This window comes from Pagrus pagrus (genome assembly GCF_965226575.1).
Source record: "Pagrus pagrus genome assembly, chromosome: 15".
In the NCBI taxonomy this organism is placed as follows: domain Eukaryota; kingdom Metazoa; phylum Chordata; class Actinopteri; order Spariformes; family Sparidae; genus Pagrus; species Pagrus pagrus.
The window spans coordinates 27005964-27029450 of NC_140199.1; the positions used below are offsets into that span (position 1 = coordinate 27005964).

The 23487-nt window shown below is 41.0% G+C and overlaps 2 protein-coding genes across 3 annotated transcripts in view; one reads left to right on the top strand and one right to left on the bottom strand.

Annotated features, from left to right (window-relative positions):
- Positions 1-1007: 1007 nt before the first annotated feature.
- Positions 1008-12955, bottom strand: LOC311270521 (uncharacterized protein). The gene is made up of 6 exons (XM_084375441.1): positions 12564-12955; positions 11945-12054; positions 9536-9662; positions 9247-9384; positions 3485-4028; positions 1008-3250 (listed from the first exon to the last, which is right to left on the bottom strand). The coding sequence occupies exons 1-6, from the start codon at positions 12897-12899 to the stop codon at positions 2772-2774; spliced, it is 1734 nt and encodes a 577-aa protein (XP_084231567.1). The 5' UTR covers positions 12900-12955; the 3' UTR covers positions 1008-2771.
- Positions 12956-13381: 426 nt separating this feature from the next.
- The window catches only part of nvl (nuclear VCP like), a 28218-nt gene continuing 18112 nt past the window's right edge, over positions 13382-23487 (top strand). Inside the window, exons 1-12 of one of the 2 annotated variants that reach the window (XM_084374730.1) lie at positions 13382-13483; positions 13923-13997; positions 16041-16111; positions 17167-17219; positions 18690-18780; positions 18907-18967; positions 19949-20191; positions 20551-20656; positions 20891-20967; positions 21145-21279; positions 22021-22122; positions 23139-23256. In XM_084374730.1, coding sequence (XP_084230856.1) covers positions 13941-13997; positions 16041-16111; positions 17167-17219; positions 18690-18780; positions 18907-18967; positions 19949-20191; positions 20551-20656; positions 20891-20967; positions 21145-21279; positions 22021-22122; positions 23139-23256 — 1114 coding nt within the window. In that variant the 5' untranslated portion in view covers positions 13382-13483; positions 13923-13940. The remainder of the gene's footprint in view (positions 13484-13922; positions 13998-16040; positions 16112-17166; positions 17220-18689; positions 18781-18906; positions 18968-19948; positions 20192-20550; positions 20657-20890; positions 20968-21144; positions 21280-22020; positions 22123-23138; positions 23257-23487) is intronic. The other variant, XM_084374731.1, reaches the window with a different exon arrangement.

The window sequence follows — 23487 nt, forward strand, 5'->3', positions numbered from 1 at the left end:
TCTTAATTCTTTCCAGAGCTGTACATCTGTTTAATGTTTGGTGCTTTTGAAATCAAATACATGTATTGATCTATTGTTGTTAAAACCATTTAAAGAAGCATGCACTTAATGGCATCGTGAGTAATGTAAGCGCCAGATTTTGACAAGAGAGCAGAATAAGTGGAATAGAAAAGATAATATATTTGTTCTGATGCATTCATTTTTTATCCTCTTTTTCAGTCTGTCAGTTGTGTCTGAAAATGTAACAGAAGTTCAATGTTAAATCAGTGAAGTATTTAGGCCTGACATGCCTCTTAATATTCAGAGTTTCTTCTTTAGCCCTGAGATTTTCGGTGAATATGGACACAGGTTGGAATGTCCGCCAAAATTATTTTCCCAAACTAAAATCCTGCTGAACATGAAAAATGTGTCACATCAATAAATGATCAACATCTCTATGGCAAATATGTACTGAACACATAAAACACTAAGATGAATGCAGTTAGTCTGAAGAGCTGCTCTCATCTGACTTTTCAAATGGGTTTAGATGGTTGTTTTAAGGGCAAACAAATAAATACATAAATAACTGTATAATTTAATGTGTGTCTGTGCGTGTGTATATAGAATATAGTAAAATTGTTAAATAATTGATCAAATAAAGAATTATTTAATTGAATGCTTAATTTGTGGACAGTTACACTTAAATAAAATCCAGTCTTAACAGTTAAGGATTTATAGACAATCTGTTTGTATCTGGTTTCACAGACTATTTATCTGGAACAACCGGACTTGCAGTAGGGATAACCATCTGTGACAATACCGTGTGAACAATCCCAAATCAGAATAATGGGATGTTTGAATGTAGCTTAACAGCCACGTGTGTCCACTTGAAGCCTGCTATCCAAAACTGGTCACTATGCAGCTCAAGCAGCTGAGAGCACATAGAGACTTCTGTCAGTGTGTTTTTATTTAAGAAATGGTACAACACAGGTTATGTAATGCATTAGATTGCCCTTCATTTTATTAAATAACATTCCCTTCACCCACTCTCACTTGGCAGCTGATGTATTCACAATACAACATTTCACAAATATGTATCTGCAATGTTCCAAGGCACAAGCCCGCACATAACATGTTACATGATTCAGAATACACTCACTCACACTGAATCATCATCATTTAAAAGAAAAAGGAAAAAGCATTTGATTTATTTATGTAATTTATTCATGTGACTCAAGACCACGGTCACATGGTATGGAGCACAAACTGAACATACAACAATAACAAAATAACAGCACATACATAGCATGGCCAAAGTACAACAAATGTTGCTTAAATAATGGAAGTAACGTTCTTCAGAAAGGCATCTTGTTTATAAAAAACTTTCAGTTTATCTGATTGTGATACCACAATTAATTTAAAGGTGTCATTTGTAGAATATAGCCAGAATTTGAGGATGAAAAAATATATATTGGGGGCAGCATATTACCAGAGTAATCAAGAGCTGCTGCTCTTTGCTAACTGTCCTTGGCTCTAGCAAGCTACTGCAAGCTAATTAGCTCATGGCTCAGTTAGCCAAGAAGACGATGGCCATAGAGTTTATCTGGACCTGGACTTAAGATCATAGAGGGAGTCACCACGGGCTGCGTGGCTCAGCTTAGCTTGACTTGGCTGCCTGATGTGAGAGTGAACATGGGAGGCTTACTCATGCAGCTCCATCATGGCAATCTTACATCAACAATTATAATTCATAATAACACAGAATCACTGATTACAATCAATAGCCTTTATCCAGTGGGTAGTTCCCTAAGATACTTAAACTTCTCAATGTATTGACAAGAAAGGTTCATTTCAAGTAGAACATTTTTCACGGTCCCTCATTGTAAATTTAACCAAAATAATTACATCATTCAGCCGTGCAGTAGCAGAATGGAGGATGTCAAGTTGTTCTGCTTTTTCAAATCTCTTCTTGTGTACTGTTAAACTGTGATTTAAACTGACCGATTCAAACAGTATGGGTTGTGTTTATAGGGCTGCAACTAATGATAAATGTCATTATATATCAATATGTTGATTATTTTCTCTATTAATCAGTGAGTTTTTTGGTCTATAAAATGTCAGAAAATGGTGAAAAAAAAATCACTGATTCCTAAAGCCCAAGATTATCTCCTCAAATGTCTTGTTTAGAGCTACTCAAGTTTTGGAGCCAATGCCAAAATTGATTTTAGGAAATAAAAAAAATATTTCAATAAAAATATATAAGCAGATATACATGTATTTTTTGCAATTATCCCTAAGTTGTGGTTATCACACACTTGTGACAATGATATGTCACAGAAACAGGATATTTGACAATTTAGCAATAAACTTTATTGTCTAAAATGACATCAGCGCACTAAAACAGTAAAATTGACTGGGAATTTAATCATTCTAAATTACCCTAAACATCCTTTTCTGCATTATGATTTTTAAAAAAGTTTTCATATAGGTGCACATCAGGCAGCATATATGGCGATACCAATATCTGTGATGAGATAATATCGGCTAAGCAATATATATCAGTCAGGCTCTCTTTGGGTTGTCTTGCTTTGTCCACACCCCAAAGATAAAAAAATACTCAGACCTATTAATCAAATCAAAAGTGTTGGTAATTAACTTAATAATTTCCAACTAATCAATGAATCATTGCAGCTCTACTTGCTTGTATGGGTTTGCTCAGTAGTTTTGTCATTATTAAGTTCCAAACATGTAAATGAACCTCGGAGCATGTTGTTGTTTCTTGTGATGCTCGGCTACAATATGACGAAAGTGTGTGCCAGCTGCTCCTCCTCTCCTCTGCCTGCTTCTGCTCTTTCAGTGTCTTCTCCATCCTGCTGCCCCGAGCTGCCTCCTCTACAGCTCTGACGGTCTGCCGTACTGACGGTCAGTGGTGAGGGCTTCTTCTGCTCTTTCATTACTGCAGGATCAGACTGAGAGGATCTGCTGCATCTCCTGGCAGCATGGCTCTGCACTGGACCTGTCTCTGTCACTGGCCTCCTGAGGTTCTGCTCCTCTCCCTCTCTCTCTGTGCTTGCCTTTCTCTCTTTCTTCCTCCTCTCTTTATTTCTGCTCTCCTCACCTCTCTCCTTCTCTTCTTTTTTCTTTGTCTCCTTTTTGGCTTCGTGCACATGAAGCCCTCCCATCTTCTCTGCCAGCTCTCTCAGGTCCCGCTCCTCATCCATGGAGCTCATTGAGGGAGGCCCTGGGCTGGCCGGTCTCTTATTTTGTGGGTCTGTGAAATAAGAGTTTCACATTCACACCCCAGACTGTAATTCAGTACACCAAGTAACAAAACTGATCTCACAATACGGTAGGTTGTGTTGTCATTATGATAATATTAATCATAATAATTATGCAATTAGATTTTGGCAAGAACCAGACAGTTTTATGGAAGATGGCCGAAGTCATAGTCCACTTCATCAGCACACGGTTGGTGTTCAACTGTGTTTGTGTGTGTGTGTGTTACCTGCTGTGGTCTGCTTTTGCTTCCTGGCAGGAGGTTCTGCTGTGGGCTGAGTCTCTCCTGGCTTCAGCCTCTTCTCTGCAGTGGATCCAGCTCTCAGTGTGATGTGCAGGGAAACGGCCTGAGGATGACTGGGCTCATCATCAGTGTTACTGAAGTTGCTGCTGATGGCATCTCCTGGGACAGATGTCTGACCACTGCTTCTGCCATCCTCACCAAACACTTCAGCAGCTTTGCTGCCATAATTTTTAGTGCAGGTAGTTGAAGCAGCAGCTTTGGTGTCTTTAATAGAATCCCTTCTGTGGAGCTCAGCAGCTTTACTGTCATCACTGGAATTACTAGTGCTAGCAGTATGAACAGCTTTATTGCTGCCCCTGGTGCTGTTTGTTCTGTGAGGTTTGTCTGGTAGGAGAGGGCGGCCCCTGATGGCCAGGTCAGGGTAGGTCATCTGCATCTCCATGATGGAATGGTCTACACTGATGAGGTGGCAGGGTCGAGGCTTGAGCAGGGGGTTCACTGAAAGCCTGCTGTCTAAACACTGAGGTACCTAGAGAAATAAAAGAGATGAGTTTAGTACAGCCTGCAGCTGGTTTATTGTGTGTTATGTTTGTGAACCTGATCCTCAGTCTATGGTGTCATCCATCCTCTCACAGAAGTCCACCCACAGGATGTCCTTCAAGATCAAAGAAGTGGTGAAACACCAGTGAGAGATGACGTCGGCCAACAGCACTGTCAACGATGCATCAGGTAAGTGAACATTTGTTGTCCGCCCCTACAACACAGCCTCAAAATCTTTTTGGACCAATTAAGTATTAAATGCACAATATGTAATTTCTTTTAAACAAAAGAGGGTAGGGCAGAGTGGGGGGCAGAGCCAGACCTTCTGGAGGCATAAACACCCGGAGTCACATCAGATTTTGTTCTGATCTGGAGACGTTTATTGACAGGAGGAAAGCTCAGAGAGTACTTTCTAACTTTTGGGATTAAAAAGTGAATTTATCTTCACTCCCTTTTATCAACCTGACTGCAGCAGTGATCCGCAAAGGTGACCTCCAGTGTCGGGTGTTTATGTTCTGTAAAGCTGCCTGACGACTGGAGCTGGAGGGGAAATGTACTTCACTTCACAAACAACATGTTACAGAGAGGAGAGGGGAAAAGAAGAGAGAGAACCGGAGTCTCTGGTCAGTGCTGAGTTCAGTGTAAGATGGACCTGAATTCACAAACAAAGCAACACACACCTTGGTGTGTACCGTTGCTGGTAATCTTGAGGCTGGAAGTGATCACACCATTACACAACCACCATTACTGATGAAAATCAATCTGACGTCATTTAGGCACAAATGTTCACAGAGATGGTAGTGTTTTAGTTTTGTTTACACTAGGTTTAGTCTCATTCAGTGACTTCCTCACTCTCTGAGGCTGTTGGTATCAACATGAGTTCTGAGTGATCCGATGGACATCTGTGGGTCCGTCAGTTCACACCTGGCATTAAATGTTTCTCAGTGTGCGTCTTGAGCTACCTCTTGTGATCGGATCTCACTTCTCCTCTCTATATGCAATCATACACCGGTCACAACATTAAAACCACCTACTTAATATTGGGCAGGTTCCCCTGGAGCAGCCAAAACAACTCTGACCTATCAAGGCATGGTTATAAGACCTCTGGAGGTTTCCTGTGTAGCGGACACAGCTCAGCCAATTACATTTGACAACAAGGTCAGTTTAGGTACTATCAATCACAGTGATGCTATCCAGACTTGGGAGGTTGCCCACTCCCAAGGAAGAACTAGCTTTTAACACCTCAAACTGATTTACAATAGAGGCCTGGTGAGATTATCAGTGCCAAAAGGTCAAATGACACTACCCCAGGATCGAGATGGAGTCTGTTCTACAGTTTGGAAAATAATCAGACCTCATCTTTGATTGGTATAGATTTTAATGGCTTGTTTTGTTTGCGGTGTGCCCCCTTTCTGTAACAGTCCTGACACACACACAGGATTTGGAATGCATTCCCTTTCCCCAACGTGGGAGCCTTGCAGATTACAACAGGGATCATAAATCTTCCTGCATACCAAGTTGACTGAACACTAAATGTTTCTACCTTTGCAGCACCCTCTAAAAGTACAGTGTGTAATATGTGGTGGCATCTAGCAGAACAGACTTGGCAGAAACGGAATCTAATATTCATAAGTATGTTTTAATTAGTGTATAATCACCGAAAATAAAAGTCGTTGCATTTTCATTACCTACATAGGGAGCGGAGGTTGCCATGTTGCACCGCCATGTTTCTACAGTAGCCCAGAATGGACAAACCTGGCACTAGTGAGGGCCGCCAGAAATGACCAGATTGGAAGACGAAGAAGAAGTGTGAGTGGCTGCTGTTCCCTGCCAACAATTTGTATTGTCAGAAGTTGAAAACCACAATCTCATCATACTTATTTTGTAGAAGAAAAATCACAGGAGTGTGAATCATTGTTGAAGAAACGAAAACTCCAAGACACTAAACGAGATCGGGACAAGTGACGGCATAAAACAAGAATAAGCATTGAAGCTGCCTTTCCCAGATTGAAATCTCTGATGATAGAGAAATGTTTGCAGAGCGACGCCGAAATGTCCTGCTTTCTGTTGTATTGGTAAGAGTAACGTTAAAGATTACAACTGACCATAATACATATTTGCCCCAACTGCTAATGGTACAAACCTAGGTAATGTGCAATGTTTATTAGCAGTACATTTGCTCAATCGGATTGGCATCTGGGGAATTTTAAGGGCTTTTTGTTGTGTTCCTCAAACTGTTCCGGAGCAGTTTTTGTAGTGCGTCAGGGCGAATTGTTCTGCTGGGTGCCATTTCAATGAGGGGGTGTATTTGGTCCACACAGTGTTTAGATGGCTGGTGTGTGACAAGTGCCATGCACATGAATGCCAGGACCACTTAAAACGGTGCATTCAAACAGCTGTTGGAAGGTACAACTCACTTCAGCCACAGAGGCACTTTAGACATCAATACAGACAGACAGACAGAAAAAAAGCCTTCTGATGGTAAAAACAAGAACTTTTTCCAACAGTGTATACTTGGAAAAGCTCATTCTAAAGCTAGCCCCAAGGCCGTATTGGACAAACTCAAAACTTCCGTATGGGAGAACAATGAGAAGTTAATGGAAATAACATCAGCTATGTCCTCCTTGGAACAATCTGTCAAGAAATAGGGAGACTGTCTGACCCACACAGAGAGCCGGCTAACCAGGTCGATGAGGAGTCCAGCCGCTCTACTTGCCTGCTAGGTTATCTTGTTGCGATGTGAGAGGAAGCTTGAGGAAAGATATGAAGAGCTGGAGAAATACACAAGGAGTAGTAACTTCCGAATCTATGGTGTGACTGAATGCTCAGAGTCAGAGGACATGCAATGGACTGAGACATTTTTGAAAGAGCTATTGGATATACCAGCGGATTTTCCCCTTCAGCTCAAATGAGCCCACACATCCCCTCAGCAGAGACCAGCTGATGAGAACGCTCTCTCGAGGTCACTCGTTGTGAGATTTGTGAACCACCAACATAGGCAACAAGTTTTGGCCAAAGCCTGGAACATGAAACATCTGCAGTACAAGGGGAATAGTATCTACATGGACCATGACTTCTCGCTGGCTCTGCAACAGAAAAGATGTGAGCATGTTGAGATCAAGACACATCTGAGGGAGAGAAACATCCGCTTCCAAACTCCATATCCAACTAAACATGAAAGTCCACCTGAGAGAAGGTATTAAAACATACAACTCTGCACTGGAAGCAGCAGAGGGCTTATTGCCTATGGGAATCAAAATGTACATCTTTGAAGATGAAAGGCTAGCCACTTTACAAAGTTTGCTAAGATCTCTTAAGATCCTGTGATTTGTAAGGGAGTCTGGGATACTGCCTTTACTAGTTCACAGTGCTTTCACACACGCCTGCTGCTAACACAATCAGGTTAAGAGAACCCAAAAACGTTATCGAACATTACGGTGAGCTTCATGGAAACCAGAAAGCATTTAATCCATTATGATTGTGGCTTCTTTGTGATGTCAGTTGAGTAGGCTGTTCTCCAGTGTGGCCCAGGCCAGGACATCGTGTGTACACACTGCTAAAAATATGTGGTCACATGTGTCCCTAGCCCCCCTTCAAATGCGGTCTGACTGATCAGATCTCAAATGTGTCCTCAATGCGGCTCGAGGGTGTTCACACGTGTACTTAGAGCTGTTCACATGTGATCAGATCACTCAGGATGCATGTTGATAACCAAACCAACGACCAACCAACCAAAGTGAACCAAGTGCTGGTTCTGGGCTGGTATTAGTACTAGTTAAAGGTGGTTCAACTTGTGAACCTTTTAAGAACTGCCTTGCTTTTCCATAGGCATGAGAGCCACTGTATAGTCACATCATTCAGCCACTGTAATTGCTAGTAACAGCTACAGCAGCTACATGGATCAGTCAGAAGGAGCTACACTAGCTCTGGTTTTTGAAAATGGCGGTCATGAATGGTTTTAGTTGGACCTTGGTCACAATAACCCCACCCTCAGTTCCTGACATATGCGGTTCTTTGTTCTACACCAGCAAAGTGTCGGTGCCTCTCTGGAACCAGTTTTCCTGGACAGGAGCCAGTTATTTGGCTGCGGAAAAGCAAAAAAATGGTTCCAGAGAAGGCACTGGCTCCAAACCAACACCTGAACTGCCTTGGTTGAAAGGGGTATGAGTCTATCCCGAAAGTTGCGGCAACATGAATCGCACCATAATCTTGAGGAAACGTGTAGATCTCTCCGGGTTTGAACATGGTTGGAAACATGTAGGATAATGTAAGCACACAGCTTGTGAAGTATGCATATAACAGAGGTCTAGTCATTTTTAGATGAATTGTGATTAATAACCATCTCTATTATTATTATCTTATGGCCTTATTTAGTCAAAGAAAAGGTATTCATTAAACAGTAGTAATTTATCAATGTTTATCTGGTTTTGTCTAGTATTTGTACATACAAAATGTATAACGACAGTCTGACATACAAAATTACAAGTTGGGTTAGAGTGTGGGCATGCACATGCATCTGTTTATGTGTGTGTTTACTTGACTGTGCGTGCATCTCAGGTGAGTAGGGACCATAAAAAAATCTTCCGATGGGACCCATCACGACCAGCTGATTCCACTATCTTGTACAACCGTATACTGTACGTTAAAGTTCCCATGAAGTAATAATTTATGTTTAAGTGTTTATATCACATGTGGCTTGCTTTGTAAGTCACCTATGCACTAGTATCAGGCCCAATGATGGCAAAAAATGTTAATGACTCGTCCTGCACTCAGGGGTGTATTCTTTGTCAAATAAATACTCTCGACTTATGACACTGCTTATGTGATTCCTAACTGCTGCTAAATCTAGCTGCCATTAGCAAGTTAGCTGTCCTATTAGCTGACTCTGATTCCCAGGATGCCATGAGCCAAACCAGGGAAGAAAACAACCTTGGTACTGTAATCCCGGCCTGGTTCAGCCTTGTTTACTTGGACCTGCCAGTCCAGGGAGAGCTGGCGGACCGCTAGGCTATCTCTGTGACAAATGACACATGCAGTGACACTTGTATCAAAGCAGGAAGGTAACATCACTGATGTTGAAACATCTGTTGCGACCACGAAGTTGGGGATTCATTTTTATTTGGTCCCACTGCTTTGCTGTCAGCTCCCTTTCTTCATTTCCTCCTCCTTCTCCACATAGTCAACCATCCCTCTGCACTCAGCCCTACCTCTTCTCTATCTGCCTCTTCCTTCTCCTCCTCCTCCTCCTCCTCCTCCTCTTCCTTGTCCACAATGTTTGTCTTCTTTTCTGGGGGTTCTTCTAGTTTTGAAGCCTGCACTCTCCTCTGGAGAAGCTCCAGCCACTTCTGCAATGTAAGATTAAAACTGTCACAGGGAAGTCATGAAATGAGACCACTTACTGTGGCCTTTGACCATATCCTATGGCTGTGGAATAATCAGCTGCTGTCGATTGGACTGTAACATGGCAAAACATGGTTGGAGGACTTCTGATCTTACCTGTGGTCCCGGCTGGTCCTTGTCAAGGAGCTCCTGGAGTCGGTAACACTCCACCCTAGCCAGCAGCAGCTCAAAACCCACCAGCATGGCTCTGTCTGGGTTAGCATCCTCGCTGAGTCTGTACTCGCTGAAATACATCAAACAGTGGAGTCAGCAACTGAGAAAAACAATACAAAAAGTGAGGAGTGAAAAATATAAATTGCTCCTCTCAGAAACTGGCTTGATTCCAGCATGTTGGTGCCTCTCCCCATTTGCTCAAAGATCCACTCCCTGATTTTGTTTTAGCAACCCCAAGCCTCTCCCAGCTAACCTGTTAACATATTAAACTCTTTAACTCTTTAAATCAAGGAGTGTATCTTTACATCAAATTTTATTCAAAACATTAACAAGAATAAGAACAAGTTATTGTTTCCACACAATCCAAAATCAGATGGAGATTTTGTCCCTACATTTAAGGGACACTGGGCACCAAAATCATTTGGTGTAGACAACAGGCTGCGTCGTGATCACAGTTGTTCACATACTAGCCTATAAACTGAACGTGTGTTTCTGGAGGATACCACTAGATGGCACACATAAGCTTATTATCCCATTGTTGTCCTTGCTGCTGCTGATGTGCTAACTGACTCCTGACCCTTTTACATCACTGAAGTTACACTGCTCCTATCTACCGTTCATGTGCATATTGCATCTTGCACTTGCGTAGCAGTCATTTCTGACGACGTGCACAAATGGACGCGGGCCAGATCCCTTAGTTAGGGATATTGGGATATGGGTGCATATATTTTGCCCATTGAACAGCTTCAATGGTTTTACTCATGGAGAGTCATGTGTATCTGAGTTATGAAAAATGGCTTTGTTTGTTTGTAAAACTGCTTTAGCTCAGTTGTGGGGTCAAACTTGAAACTCACACAAATATGGTGGAAGCTGTTGTGGCCATTTAAAATATTCATAGTCAACTGATGTAAGCTGACAGAGCAGGAGCGCCACCTGGCTTTGGCCTGTATCCAGTCAGGGAGTAGGCAAATTGATGTTGCAAATGAACTCCAAGTGTCTCAGAGTGTCATTAGCAGAATGGTCTCTAAAAGGTCTTGTAGTGGTGCCCCATGAGTCACAGACAGGGCAGATCACCAGTATCTGAGGCCCTACGCCTTACGCCACTGGGATGCCACTGCAACACAAGCAGTTGTTGTCAGTGGTGTCCACTGTTGAGAGGAGGATCACCCTGCATCAGAATGATGGGTGGCAACGCGTTTGGAGGTGTAGAGGTGAGCACTGTGCAGCAGTCAACATGGTCCCCAATCCTTGAGCTGGAGGAGGTGGTGCAACAGTGTTCTGTAAAATCCATGGACAGAAAAACTGATCTGGTGTTTGTCAATGGAACAGTCACGGGTCAGTCATACATGCTGGACATCATCGAGCCCATCATCATCCCCCAGAGGCGCCAGTACGCCCTGAACTTCGACGACACCGCACCCCCACATCGTGCTCGTGTGGTCATCACGCATCTCCAGCAGGTTGGTGTCCCTCACACGGAATGACTGGCAAAGTCACCCGACCTGAACCCCATACAGCATCTCTGGGACCAGTTGAAGCATCGTGTCTATGCCCCTGACCCACCACCATGTGACCTCCAGGAAGTCTGAGTGGCTGTCGTTGCAGAATGGAGCGCCATGGAGCAAAATAATATCTGACGTCTAGTGAGGATTATGAACCAAAGGTGTAAGGCTGTCATCGATGCACGTGGCTTTTGACTTTGCTGGTTATTAATTGTGAGGTCGGTGTCCACAGTTGGATAGTGGATATGCAATAAAAGGTAAATGAAATGTGACTCATTGTTTTTGGAGACCAAAAATATTCACAAAACAGAAAATAAAAATTCAGATATGTCAGAAAAATATCCTAATATCCCTCACTAATTTTGAGTAGTGTATATCACTGACCTTACCTGTAGTGCTATCTATCTATCTAGATTGTATTGGTGTGAGTGTGAGTGATGTCTGCCTTCTCTCCAATATAATGGAAGTAGATGGCACTCAGCTTGTGACGCTCAAAGAGCATATTTAAAAACTTAACAGCAAAAAATCTTAACTGGGTCATGATATCTACTGTTCAAGTTTTTCATTATTTTCCAAATTTTCATTATAAGAGCAAAAGCAAAAAAATAATCATTTTGATTTGGGTATCTGTACTGTAACTGTACATGAAGACACTTGTAAATGAGACTTAATATCTCCAGGTATAGAAACGTTTTCCCTATTTGGACGTTTATTTTAACACTGTTTTCAAATTGCTGTGTTTAGTGCATGTTTCCCCTGGCATGCAAACACCCTAACAGCAGCTAACAGGCCTTGTGACTTTATGTCTAGTGCATCTGTAGTCACCCCTCTGGTTCATCTTGTTCCCTACCTTTGTTGAGTGTCAGTATGGGGAAGGTAGCCAATAGAGGCCAGCACGGATTGAATGGAAGAACTGCTGAAAACTGGCAGGAGACAGTACACAAATGGACCTGTAAAAGTCTGAAAAAGACACGGAGAAACAGAGATACATTTCAGTTTAAAACTTTATTAAGAATGTCTTAACTGTGACAATATGTAGGAAGTGGGCCATTACACAGGAGCAAAACAAACTTGTCAGTCTGGACACACTGGCTGGCAAACATATATTTGGCCATTCTGTACTGCATTTTCTTCTTCCTTATTAGCTGACATATAAAATAGGTATTTGCTATAAACTTTGTCAGCCGTTAATATCAGCCTGCCATGTTATCAGTCAGGCTTTAATTGTAGGCCTACAAGTGAAACATTTGCCCTGATGGTGGCGCTAGAGAAAACTCTACTTTCATGGAACCTGAAGTCTAATTGTTGAGAAATCTTACTTGCGCACACAACATTCTATTCATAGACTAAAGTTAGTTAGGCCTACCTGGAAAGGTGGAGTGGCTAAAGAAAAGAAAAGAAAAGAAAAGAAAAGAAAAGAAAGAAAGAAAGAAAGAAAGAAAGAAAGAAAGAAAGAAAGAAAGAGCCACCTTAAGTGTCTTGATTTCCTTCTTCCATGGTTGAAGGAACAGATTGACGCAGAGGGTTTCCAGCAGTTCGACGGCTTTGATAAAATCAGTCACAAGTCTCCTGCAGTCTGTGCTCGGGGGTTCACCAGCCTCAATTAAATTCCTGTAGAATGGGAAAACTGTGAAAGTTCCACTTGGCTCTGGTTCCCTCTGCAGGTACCGAGCCGCCGTGTCCAGCAGGCAGGCATCGCGACACGGCCGAACATCTGTACATTGATGATACCACTTTACGTAATCGTCATAAACCTCCTGACGGGTCACCTCCACCTGGTCTCCTGCTCTAATATCGTCCTTCATGACTGTCACACCGACCAACACACAGCTAATTTCTGTCGAACTACAATGAGGAAGTATACCTGTCAGACCACTTGAAGGAGGAAGTAAAAGTGAAAGAAGCTTCACCATCACTCTTTTCAACAGATTGCATTAACAGCTGTGCCTACATGAAATTTCAAAGTTAGCAATTGAATTGGTACATTCCGAACGAAACTGTGCAACTGCTCAATTAGTCAACCAAAGTTACATTTTGTTGAGAAATTACAATGAAGAAAACCAAGGCTACAATGTTGTAGTGTTATTGTAAAGTGTATGTCATTTCAGATTTTTGTATACATTTATACATTTTAGAAAGTCGTAGGATGGCGGTAATGCTGTTATACAAGGTATCACAAGGTGTGCTGGGATATTTTCAAACAGCATCTCTAAAATGTACCACATAAGACTGTTCGTGTTTTATTTTGAAAGCCATCAACCGGATGTATTCATTATTGCTTCCGGGGTCGGTCCTGTGTCTGTAGTCACGTTGCCAGAATCCAAGCACAGTAAATAGTCAGTTTAACGGGAGAGTTGATGACATTGTGCTATGTGGTGTTTCTGTTGAAGTAAGTAACTACGTGTCACGCTCAAGTTGTCGTTCACTCAACAGTTTGAATGTGTTTGTGTTGACTCATTTGTGTTTCCACATTACAGACAGAAGTCAATGGGACACACACTATACGTTTTGTAGCTCGTCAACATCCCAAAGGAAATGTTACTATAAAGTCAGGAGTTCAAACCTTACATTCTGTTTACATCGCTAACTATTATCAGTGTAGTAGCTAGCTTAGATAGTGTGGCCTACCTTAAATGTGTATGTGTGACACTACTTTGACAGTGTGTAGAAATCTCTTGCAATGTCTCCATACTGACTGCATGACAGACACCATCATGGCATCTAATGTCACCAAGAGCCAGAGCTCAGCCTGTCTCATGGTGCCATTAAATTCTTCTAGCTGTGGTTGCATTTCTGATGTTAGTCTTGTTCTGAATGTCCTGCTGCAGGCTCAGAGAAGCACAGACATGAAGAACAGAAGTGGTGGCTGGGTGGACAGCCGGCTCAGACAGAGAGTGGAGCAGGTACAAGTCTGTCTTCTCATTGACCAGGGGCTGTATGTTATGAGCCTGGGTGGGAATCACAGTAACTCATGATACAATTTACCGCATGTTGCCCATGGTAACGATAGTATTACAATACAGTGATTCTGCAATAACCAGTACATTGCATGCCAGTCATCTAATGATACATCATGGTATCTGTCTAACTGAAGCTGAACCCCTAAAAAGTCAAAGTCCGGTAATAATGTATTTATTCACCACGTTGTTGTGTCAGTTTCACAAATAAGATAAAGACATTTATAAAATTGTGCCTCTATATCTCACACTCTGACTATAACTTTTCATGTGACATGTGTGTCAGCATTTCAATGTAAAATAACCGAAAACTGCCACAGGCCAAACTGCCAGAAGGCAGAACAGTAAAATGTTTAAAGGAAAGAAACAAGTATAGCTCACTAAAATCTTGTTAATCTGTGCAAATTAAGTTTACAGAAGTTTAAACCACAAGGAGTCATGAAGTAGCAACTCTGGTCAGTCAACTTCTAGAATTTAGAAAACCCACCTGTTTTAATAAATATGTAATATGTGTAAAATCTTTATATTTGGTGCCAGTGTTATATGTTAAGTTGCTGTATCGATATTTTGTCCCACCTAGTTATGAGTTCACTGGTAGAAGTTGAACAAATATGCCTAAAAGGAAACAAACACACATACCCCTAATACATTCTAGAGCACACCCTCCACAGAATAAAGAACAATTCAAACTCCAATAAAGATATAAGAAATATAACACATTTTACCATTTTACTTTACGTCAGTCATTTAATGAAGAGAGATGTAGTAGCAAAAATAAACTTAGCTTATAGTGAAGATTCATCCAGGTCATGGTAATTCTTAGTACTATATCGTAGGCAACTGGAACAACTGAAACAAGTCCAGTTGCCTACGATGTAGCACTAAGAATGAATTTATAGAGCACCTGAACTGTGTGGCCAAAAGTTTGTGGACACCTGACCATCAAACCTATATGAGGTGTAAGATTAAAATTAAAGTTCAAAATTATAATTATTAATATGGTGCTACTAATCAAGCAATTATTAATCCACTGAGATAATTGCGGCGTCCACTCAATAATACCAATAAACCAGTCTTGTTTTACAGTCAAGGATAGGCCTATTAAAACACATATACATTTAGGGGAATAATTAATTGTAATTCATAGTAAATCAGCTAAATCGGAATGCTTTCAGTGACTGAACTGTAAAATGTACAGAATCCAAAACCAATGACTATACTGTCAAACATGTATTCACCAATCTACAGACGAAAACATGACAACAGCATAACACAAACTAAACTACAAACACAGCTGGAACATAATGGGAAATCTAAGTTTGAACTTAGTATTTCTCTATCATAGCCTACACTTATTGAACCTGTAAGCCAACAACCTTGTTCAACAATTGGAAAGCTTGGAATACCTGTTGGGGAAGGAGGAGACGTGTCTGATGAGGATGAAGAGGGAGGAGGTGTTGCGTCAATCCTTGGCCTTTGTTGGCTTGGTGTCCTGCCTCTCTCTCTCTATGTCTCTCTCTCTCGCTCTCTGTCGCTCTCTGTCTCTTTGTCGCTCGATAATGTTACAGAGCTTTATAGACATCAGGTTTTTAACAAGCCATTATAAATTAGAAATGTTTGTCTGTGAAGATTTCATGGTTATGTGCTCATTTTAGCAATGGGTATGGCTAAAACTACTGAATCTAATAATTAGCAGGGGAGTCCACTGACTTTTGGCCATATAGTGTGTATCAAACAGTAACTGAACAAGAGACAAAGATGAATGACAGTAGGGTCACTGTCCTGCCATCAGAGGAGATCATGATGAGACAAAAGTGGTGATGTCACATAAATGTAACAGCCCAAGTCTGCTCGTGTTCTTCCATGAATTTCATGCTGTTTCCATGATGTTTTTCTTGCTAATTAGATATGTGATTAGAGACTGGGTCTGAATTTCTTATATTGGAGTCAGTCATGTTGACTTTGTTTCATATTGACTTCTGTTTACAGTATCTGGCAGCCAGCAACAGGGAATATGTGGACCTGTCAGCCATGGCCCTGGATCTTCAAAAACTCCACAGGCAAGTTAATCAAAATCATGAATTTTTTCAGGAGGGGTTGTAGCCAATTCAGTGGTCTGTCCACTGACCATGGTCGCTGTATATGGACCACTAGTCTCTACCGCTAAGGGCGCTAAAGCTAGTGATCCAGTCCAGAAGGTGAGTGATCGGTGGTGTGGTCTGTACCACTTAGTGAGTTGGTGGTGCCATTATCCGTGTTACTCAGTGGTCCGTGGCGTGGTCCTTGTGGTCCGGACCGGTTGCTCAGTTATCTGTGGCATGGTAAGGTGTGAGTGGTCCATGGAGTGGTCTTTGTGGTCCTAATCCACATTCTCCTATATCTGAGTGTGTTGTCAATGCTATTGCCGAACAAATGTTGGAGATCCTAATCTTTACCAATTAAATACACACTTTCATCGAAATGTCAGAGATTGCAATTATTTATTTATTAAATATTATCGATTATGCCAAATGTCACATGACAACCTGGAGAAGTGAGTGCTGAGTTGTTGATGTCAGAATAGTTTGACATTATGAATGTGTATTGTGCTAAAGAGCTAAGATTAATATTTTGTCCACTCACAAAAAACAAGATGACATCATCAAGTATGTGACTAACTAAGCCATACACTGATTTGCGATCCTTTCAAGATATTAGAGCTGCTTTAAATCTGCAGTACTCCACCTCACTCCACCACTTTATAAATTATTTGCTGTGCAAGGAAAAAACAGAGGTATAGAGTCAATGTTAAATCAGTTCTTTCTTGTGGTCTAATATAAAAAATCTACCACTTGACAGGATGTGGAGGTCTGACTGCCCTGATTTAAACCCAGATTTTGACTGGAGCTGTGTCAGTTTTGTTGAGGCTTCTCGCAACCCCAATCATCTGCAACTGCAGCACAAACTACAAGCACAAAATTATTGTACTTTTTTAAAACTGCATGTACCGTGAGCACCTTCATGAAGGGGGAAGTTATTGCAGGCTTTTTGGATTAGGCAGGCCAGTGATTGTATGTTGATACATATGTCTGTTCATTAAAAGTCATGAAATGTTTGGTTTATATCATATCCATAGAATGGAGTATGGAAGAAGAAACAAGACAGCATTCCGAATTCAAGTAGAGAAAGGTAAGAAAAGGCAAAACCAATGTAGTTTGATGCCTTATTACACTTACACTTAGCCTGATTCAGCATGCATCTTGAGTGATCCGATCACAGGTGGACAACTCTAAGTACAGGTGGGAATGTCCCCAAGACAAATTGGGGATGCATTGAGGTCAGAGCAGCTATACATCTTCTGTAGGTGACCACTTGTGACTAAATTCTTTTAAGAGTATGTGTGCACATGTGTTTTGGGCCACATTGAAGGACCACCTACTCAACTTTCATCCTCTGTGAAACAAGTAGAAGAAGAAGAAGCCACAAGAACAGGCAGAATTGATTACATACTGTCTGATTTCCATGTGGTTTACTGTGACATAAATGAATGTTTGGGCTCTCTTAACCTGCCAATGTTAGCAGCAGATGTTTGTGAATACATTTTCTGTTTCAACTGATCCAACCACTGAACTGGTGAACACAATATCCCCAGACTCCCTTAAAAAATCTCACAATTGTTAGAATTGTTGAGTGAGGAGACACTTAACAGACTTTGTGAAACGGCTACGGTAAAATCGAAATCATTCGTGCCTTCTTGTAAATTTGGCATTAAATGCTAAACATGAAAGTGTTTCTTTCTTTGTAGAAAGTGTCCATTAATCGGAGCATTGCTGTTAAGTGTCTTACCCCTGTTTGAACATGCTGTTTCAACTGATTTAATCATTTACACCAAGTTTATAAAAGAAGACGACATTTTATTGACAGCAAACATGTCAAATTTTACACATACAGTAAACAGTTATTAATATAGGCTACTTCTTTGTCACCCTTTACGAAAGACCCCAGACTTAAAAATGACTCAATTTTGTGAGTTGTTGGAGTTACGAGAAACATTATAATATTTGTGAAACATTGTCTATGACAAATTTTTAACTATTCGGGCCTTCTTGTAAATTCAGCAAGTATTATACATGAAGACATTTCTTTCTTTGTTTTAAAAATATTGTGGCCAATCACAAGTGGTCACTCGAAACGCATGTCAAGATGCATGTTAATGCCAGGTGTGAACTGACGGACCTAAAGCTGTCCACTTGTGATTGGATCACTCAGGATGGATGTTAATACAAGGTCTGAACAGGGCCTGTGACAGTAGATCGCTGTAGATGACAGTAGATGTGTTACATCTGTGATTGTTTAAAACTTTAAATTCACACTGGAGTCGCGTTCTATTGAGGGGCAGACAGGACGAGGGTGAAGACCATTGTTTTGGTTTAGTTTTAGTCGGGATGATGGAATTATTGCCATGCAATCGTAGGAGAAAAGACCCATCCATTTAAAGTGATACTCTGTAATTCTGATAAACCAAAAATAATCACACACATGACCTCTCCAGCCTCACAAACCAACCAGTCCATTCCAGCTTTCATGATCAAATGCTTGTTTTGGAGTATGTACTGTGAGAAGCACTGATTTTTCTTTCTCCATCTACCTCTCCTCTAGTGTATGAAGCCATCACAAAGGAGTCTGACCTTAATGATCTGGAGGGCAAACACTTGGCCAAGAGGGCCAAGCACAACCACACTGACACCGGGTAAATGACCCTCTGCTTACTGCCTAGTTTGAACCAGTAGGATTATGCTATTTTCTATGACCCTCTCTCTACTGTATCCTCTATTTAAATATACAACTAATGCCATTCAAATGTGTGTGTTTACAGGGAAGGCAGCAGTAGTTCAGAGGAATTCTCCGAGAGTGATGATCATATTCTGGAGAACACTGTAAGAAATTATATGAAGGTTACATCTGAGGGCAATCTATGGTAGAAGCAAGTTGGTCATAGAGTTTTGAAGCTTATATAACCCACACCAATTGCTAATCAAACATATCCATACATTCAGCACTCGGAAAGGACTTGGCTCCACCTAGACTGCACAGCCCTTTAAATTAGGTATTGAAATGATTATTAATGTTTAACATTTTTAGTCTTGATCTGGTTCTACATCATGTCAAAATACACACAATGCCAAACCATCAAGCTGATAGGAAAGACGACTCTGTGTGTAAATATTAAAACTTTAAGGATGAATGTTGAAAAACTTTGTGTGTCAAAAGTGTGTCAAAATTGGCTCGATGGCGCCCCCTAACAGTTTTCAGGGGTCATACTTTTACGTCCTCGGCCGTTAATAAAATCCACTTCAAACTTGGTCAGCCTACAGACAAAACCTTAAAGATCTTAAAGAGTTATCGTCAATCAGCATAGCCAGTGCAAAGCATCAATTTGTATATTTTTCCATATTTTTCTGGTTACTTAAATTAAAGCCACAAACCTTTTTATGCCTCTGCTCCAGTGATAGCTTTGGCTGGAGGCATTATGTGTTTGGGTTGTCTGTCCAAGTGAACGCGATATCTCTCAATGCCTTGAGAGAATTTCTTCAAATTTGTCACAAATGTCCACTTTGACTTAAGGATGAACTGATTACATTTGAGTGGTGGTAAGTTAAATGATACATATGACAAATGATTTTTATTTTATTTTTTTATATAATTTTACACATATGTCTAATAGGATAAAATGATTAAGTGAAGACATTTTAATTCCTAAAGGTCAAGCTTCAGTCTGACATCACAATATTCTGCAAAAAATGTTCTGGCAATTATTCAACGTTATAGCTCAGGAATAGCAACTTTGCGTGAAGGGGGTTCTTCTAGTTGACTGTGAGATTTAACCATACCTTGATGCTGCTTTATGTCATCCACAGCCCACCAACCACATGAACAGCTCTCTGACATCTCTGTACCGGAAAGGAAACCCAGACTCCAGCACCTGCTCACCCAGTGATCAGCTCACTGCCAGCAGTACTGTTAGCACAGCTAACCCCACTCCAAGCACAGGCACGCTGGTCTCCGCAGGAGGATGGTTCATTGACAAAGGCAGGGGCCCTGACAAAAGCAACGTCCTCATCGACCTGTGTGACGAAGAGCCAACTAATGCAGAGACAAATGTATGTATGCATGTATGTATGTACAGTACGTACGTACTTATGTATAAATGGAGGGCATGTCTGTACTCAAAATGCAGGACAGTTAAAGGTGCAGTCAGTCATCCTAATACAACACACTTCAAAATTTCATGTCAAAATGAAGCGTATACGACTCCATCTGTGAAGGAGGAGTTTCTTCATTGCCTACAAAAATATGCCACTTAATACAACAACAAACTAAGTGAAGAGTGAATGAAAGTTAGTGTGGCCACCTGATAATGTGACCCTTCAACTGTTGGTATTTCATGTGGACATTTACTTTGTCGTTCAGCTGATGATGGCTAACTCGCACACTGATTGCCATGTATGTTTGTCTCCAGCAGACAGATGTGTCCATGCTGGAGCCTGAGAAATCTCACAAGAAGTCAAAAAAAAGAATGAAGAGCTCCACTGACACTACTGAGTCTCGCACTCTGAACAGGAAAGGTACTATTCCGTCTAGATAGTGCAATTTAACTACAAAATACTTTATATTTCTAATTTATTATTGAACGCCACACAACAATGCAATCCATATTGAACTTTCATTATTTATGAATACATGTATTTTTGTTGACAGATAACTCTAACAAGTCGATCCCACAGTCAACTGTGATCTCTGTAATAGTCTGGTCTATGTTCCATTATAAGTCATTTTTTTCTGTATCAATTACTTCTAAGCAAAATCCAAGTCACCAGAGCTGCAGTATCCCTCTTTGAAGTTTGAAGATGTGGGAGGTAATGAGGAAACGTTAACGGTTAGTATCTTTAAACTTCCTACTTCCAACTGTTTGTTGCTGCTAGGAAATTTGCTGGCAATCGCCAAAAGTCAGACATTGTTTAATCCCACATAACAAGACTCTTGAGTGTATGCTACATTCTGCATGTGTATTGTAGTTTTCACCAGCTGTTTTCACTATTTGACATTGTTGCAGGAGGTGTGTAAGCTGCTGATCCACATGCGTCACCCAGAGGTGTACCAGCAGCTGGGAATGGCTCCTCCAAGGGGCTTTCTCCTCCATGGACCTCCTGGCTGTGGAAAGACCCTGCTGGCCCAGGCTGTGGCTGGGGTGAGTACTGGACTGCACCAGCTCATGGAGAAAATAGTTTACCATTGAAAGTTAACTGTTGTGTTTCAGCAAAGGGTACAAATGAGGACAAAGGGTTAAAACATAATATACATATAGATATATTAACTCCCATTCCCTGAAACCTAAAAATACAAAGAAACAAAACATTACTGTACCAGGTCTGTGGTACAGTTGCACAAAGTTAATTATATGTGTAAAGGTCACAAGGCCCTCAGGTTTCTTAACTATGACGAGGCATGCTCATACATTTCACCGTATCCAAAGAGTTTTTTTAAGCCCAGGTAGCAGTATGAGGCCGTTCTTGGCTAAACAATGACAGAATCAATCAGGGTTATTATCAACTGAGCTTAAGACCCTAATATCCAAAGTGCTTTAATATAGCGGCCTTATTGTTCATATTAGTCTACGGCATTGATTGCATTGTTGCATGTGTTGTGGTAGATCTTTACTATAAGATCTATCACACAGACACATGCACTACACAGTTTGCATCAAGTGAAATGACGTCGCTACCTCACGGTCGTCAGCCACAGAGGACAAGTGGGGAGATCTGCACATTAACTAAGGATTCATTCTTTAGAGTCAGATTTTTGGATTTGTGGTCGGGTTTTTTTTTTTCCTTTTTTTAAACAGTTTGGGCCAAAAATTTTCCAGCTAGGAATAAAAGTTCAGTGTATTTTGTGCATTTGTTAAATAAAAGAGTGTGATTGTGTGTTTCAGGAGCTACAGCTGCCCATGTTGAAGGTGTCTGCCCCTGAGCTGGTGTCTGGAGTGTCTGGGGAGTCTGAACAGAAGCTCAGAGAGCTGTTTGACCTGGCTGTGGTCAGTATATGTGGCTGTCATCAGTATATTCTTCTTGATCATACTGTATTAGTTAGGGGTGTCAACGTTTACAATTTTTTCTACACGTGTACACAGGGCTTCTAACCGACGTGTACCCGGTTACACGTCGGAGATTTATGATCTCTTTCTATCGCAGTTGCGCTACATAACCACTAGAGGGTTCTGTCTCCATTCAACCGCCTCCTAATCCCATTAAAGTCTCATAGTAAAAGTAATCTGGAATTGGCGATAGAAAGAAACTAAAAAAGAAGGCAAAGTATGCTGAAGTGAGAGGAAAAAACTTCACCTTTATATCCACAAAGCTAAAAAAGTAGAGGGGGAATCTCACAATTATTCACTAAAACCGTCGGGGAAAAAAATGCTTTTTTCCTCCTCTTAGACGCGAGGATATGTGATCAGGTCGTAAAAAGCCGACACAGAACACCAACCAACAATATAATGTACAACAACACGTAACAATAAAGGCTAAACTAACAAGCCATTAACAGTTTTTGTTTTCAGCAGGACGACATTTGCGCATGGAGAAGATGATGAGTGCCGCGCTCTTCTCAAGTCCTCCGCAGCCTATTCTATACAGCAGCTGTCTTGCCTTTAAGTGGTCTCGCTGGTCTGAAAACACAAATGGCTGTGGCCGTGGGTTTTTTTATGTATCAACGTAACATTGTGCCCTATGCATCTATTATGTATGCGGATAACTGCACTAGTGGGAACATTTAATTGTATAGTTAGTTAATGTTATTATCTGAAGCTTTCAGGCAACATCATCACCCCTAAAAATACTATAGGCCTATATATTGGTGAGAAATAAACGAGGAAGAGGAAAAATGACGTGTAAACGGTTATTGATTTTTCTAAACGGTTTTCTAAATGATTTATTATCCGTGTACCCGTTTACACGTGTAGTTTACACTAGTATTAGGGTTGTTATCAATAATGAATGATGCATAATGTTGACTTTGTCTCTGAACATCATTGGTTCTTTCCTCCCCTTGCAGAGCTCTGCTCCATGTATCTTGTTCATAGATGAGATAGATGCCATCACCCCTAAGAGAGAGGTGGCCTCTAAAGACATGGAGAGGAGGATTGTAGCCCAGCTGCTAACCTGCATGGATGGTAGGATACACTGCCTTTGCCCAGAGGACAAAAAGACTAGCTTCATTATATTGTATATATTCAGTTGTGGTCAAAAGTTTACATACACTGTAAAGAACATGTATATCATGGCAGTCTTCAGTTCCAATGATGTCTACAGCTCTCATGTTTCTGTGATGGAATGAGTGAACACAAACTACTTTGTCACAAAAACATTCATGAAGTTTAGTTGAGTAATGAATTTATTATAGG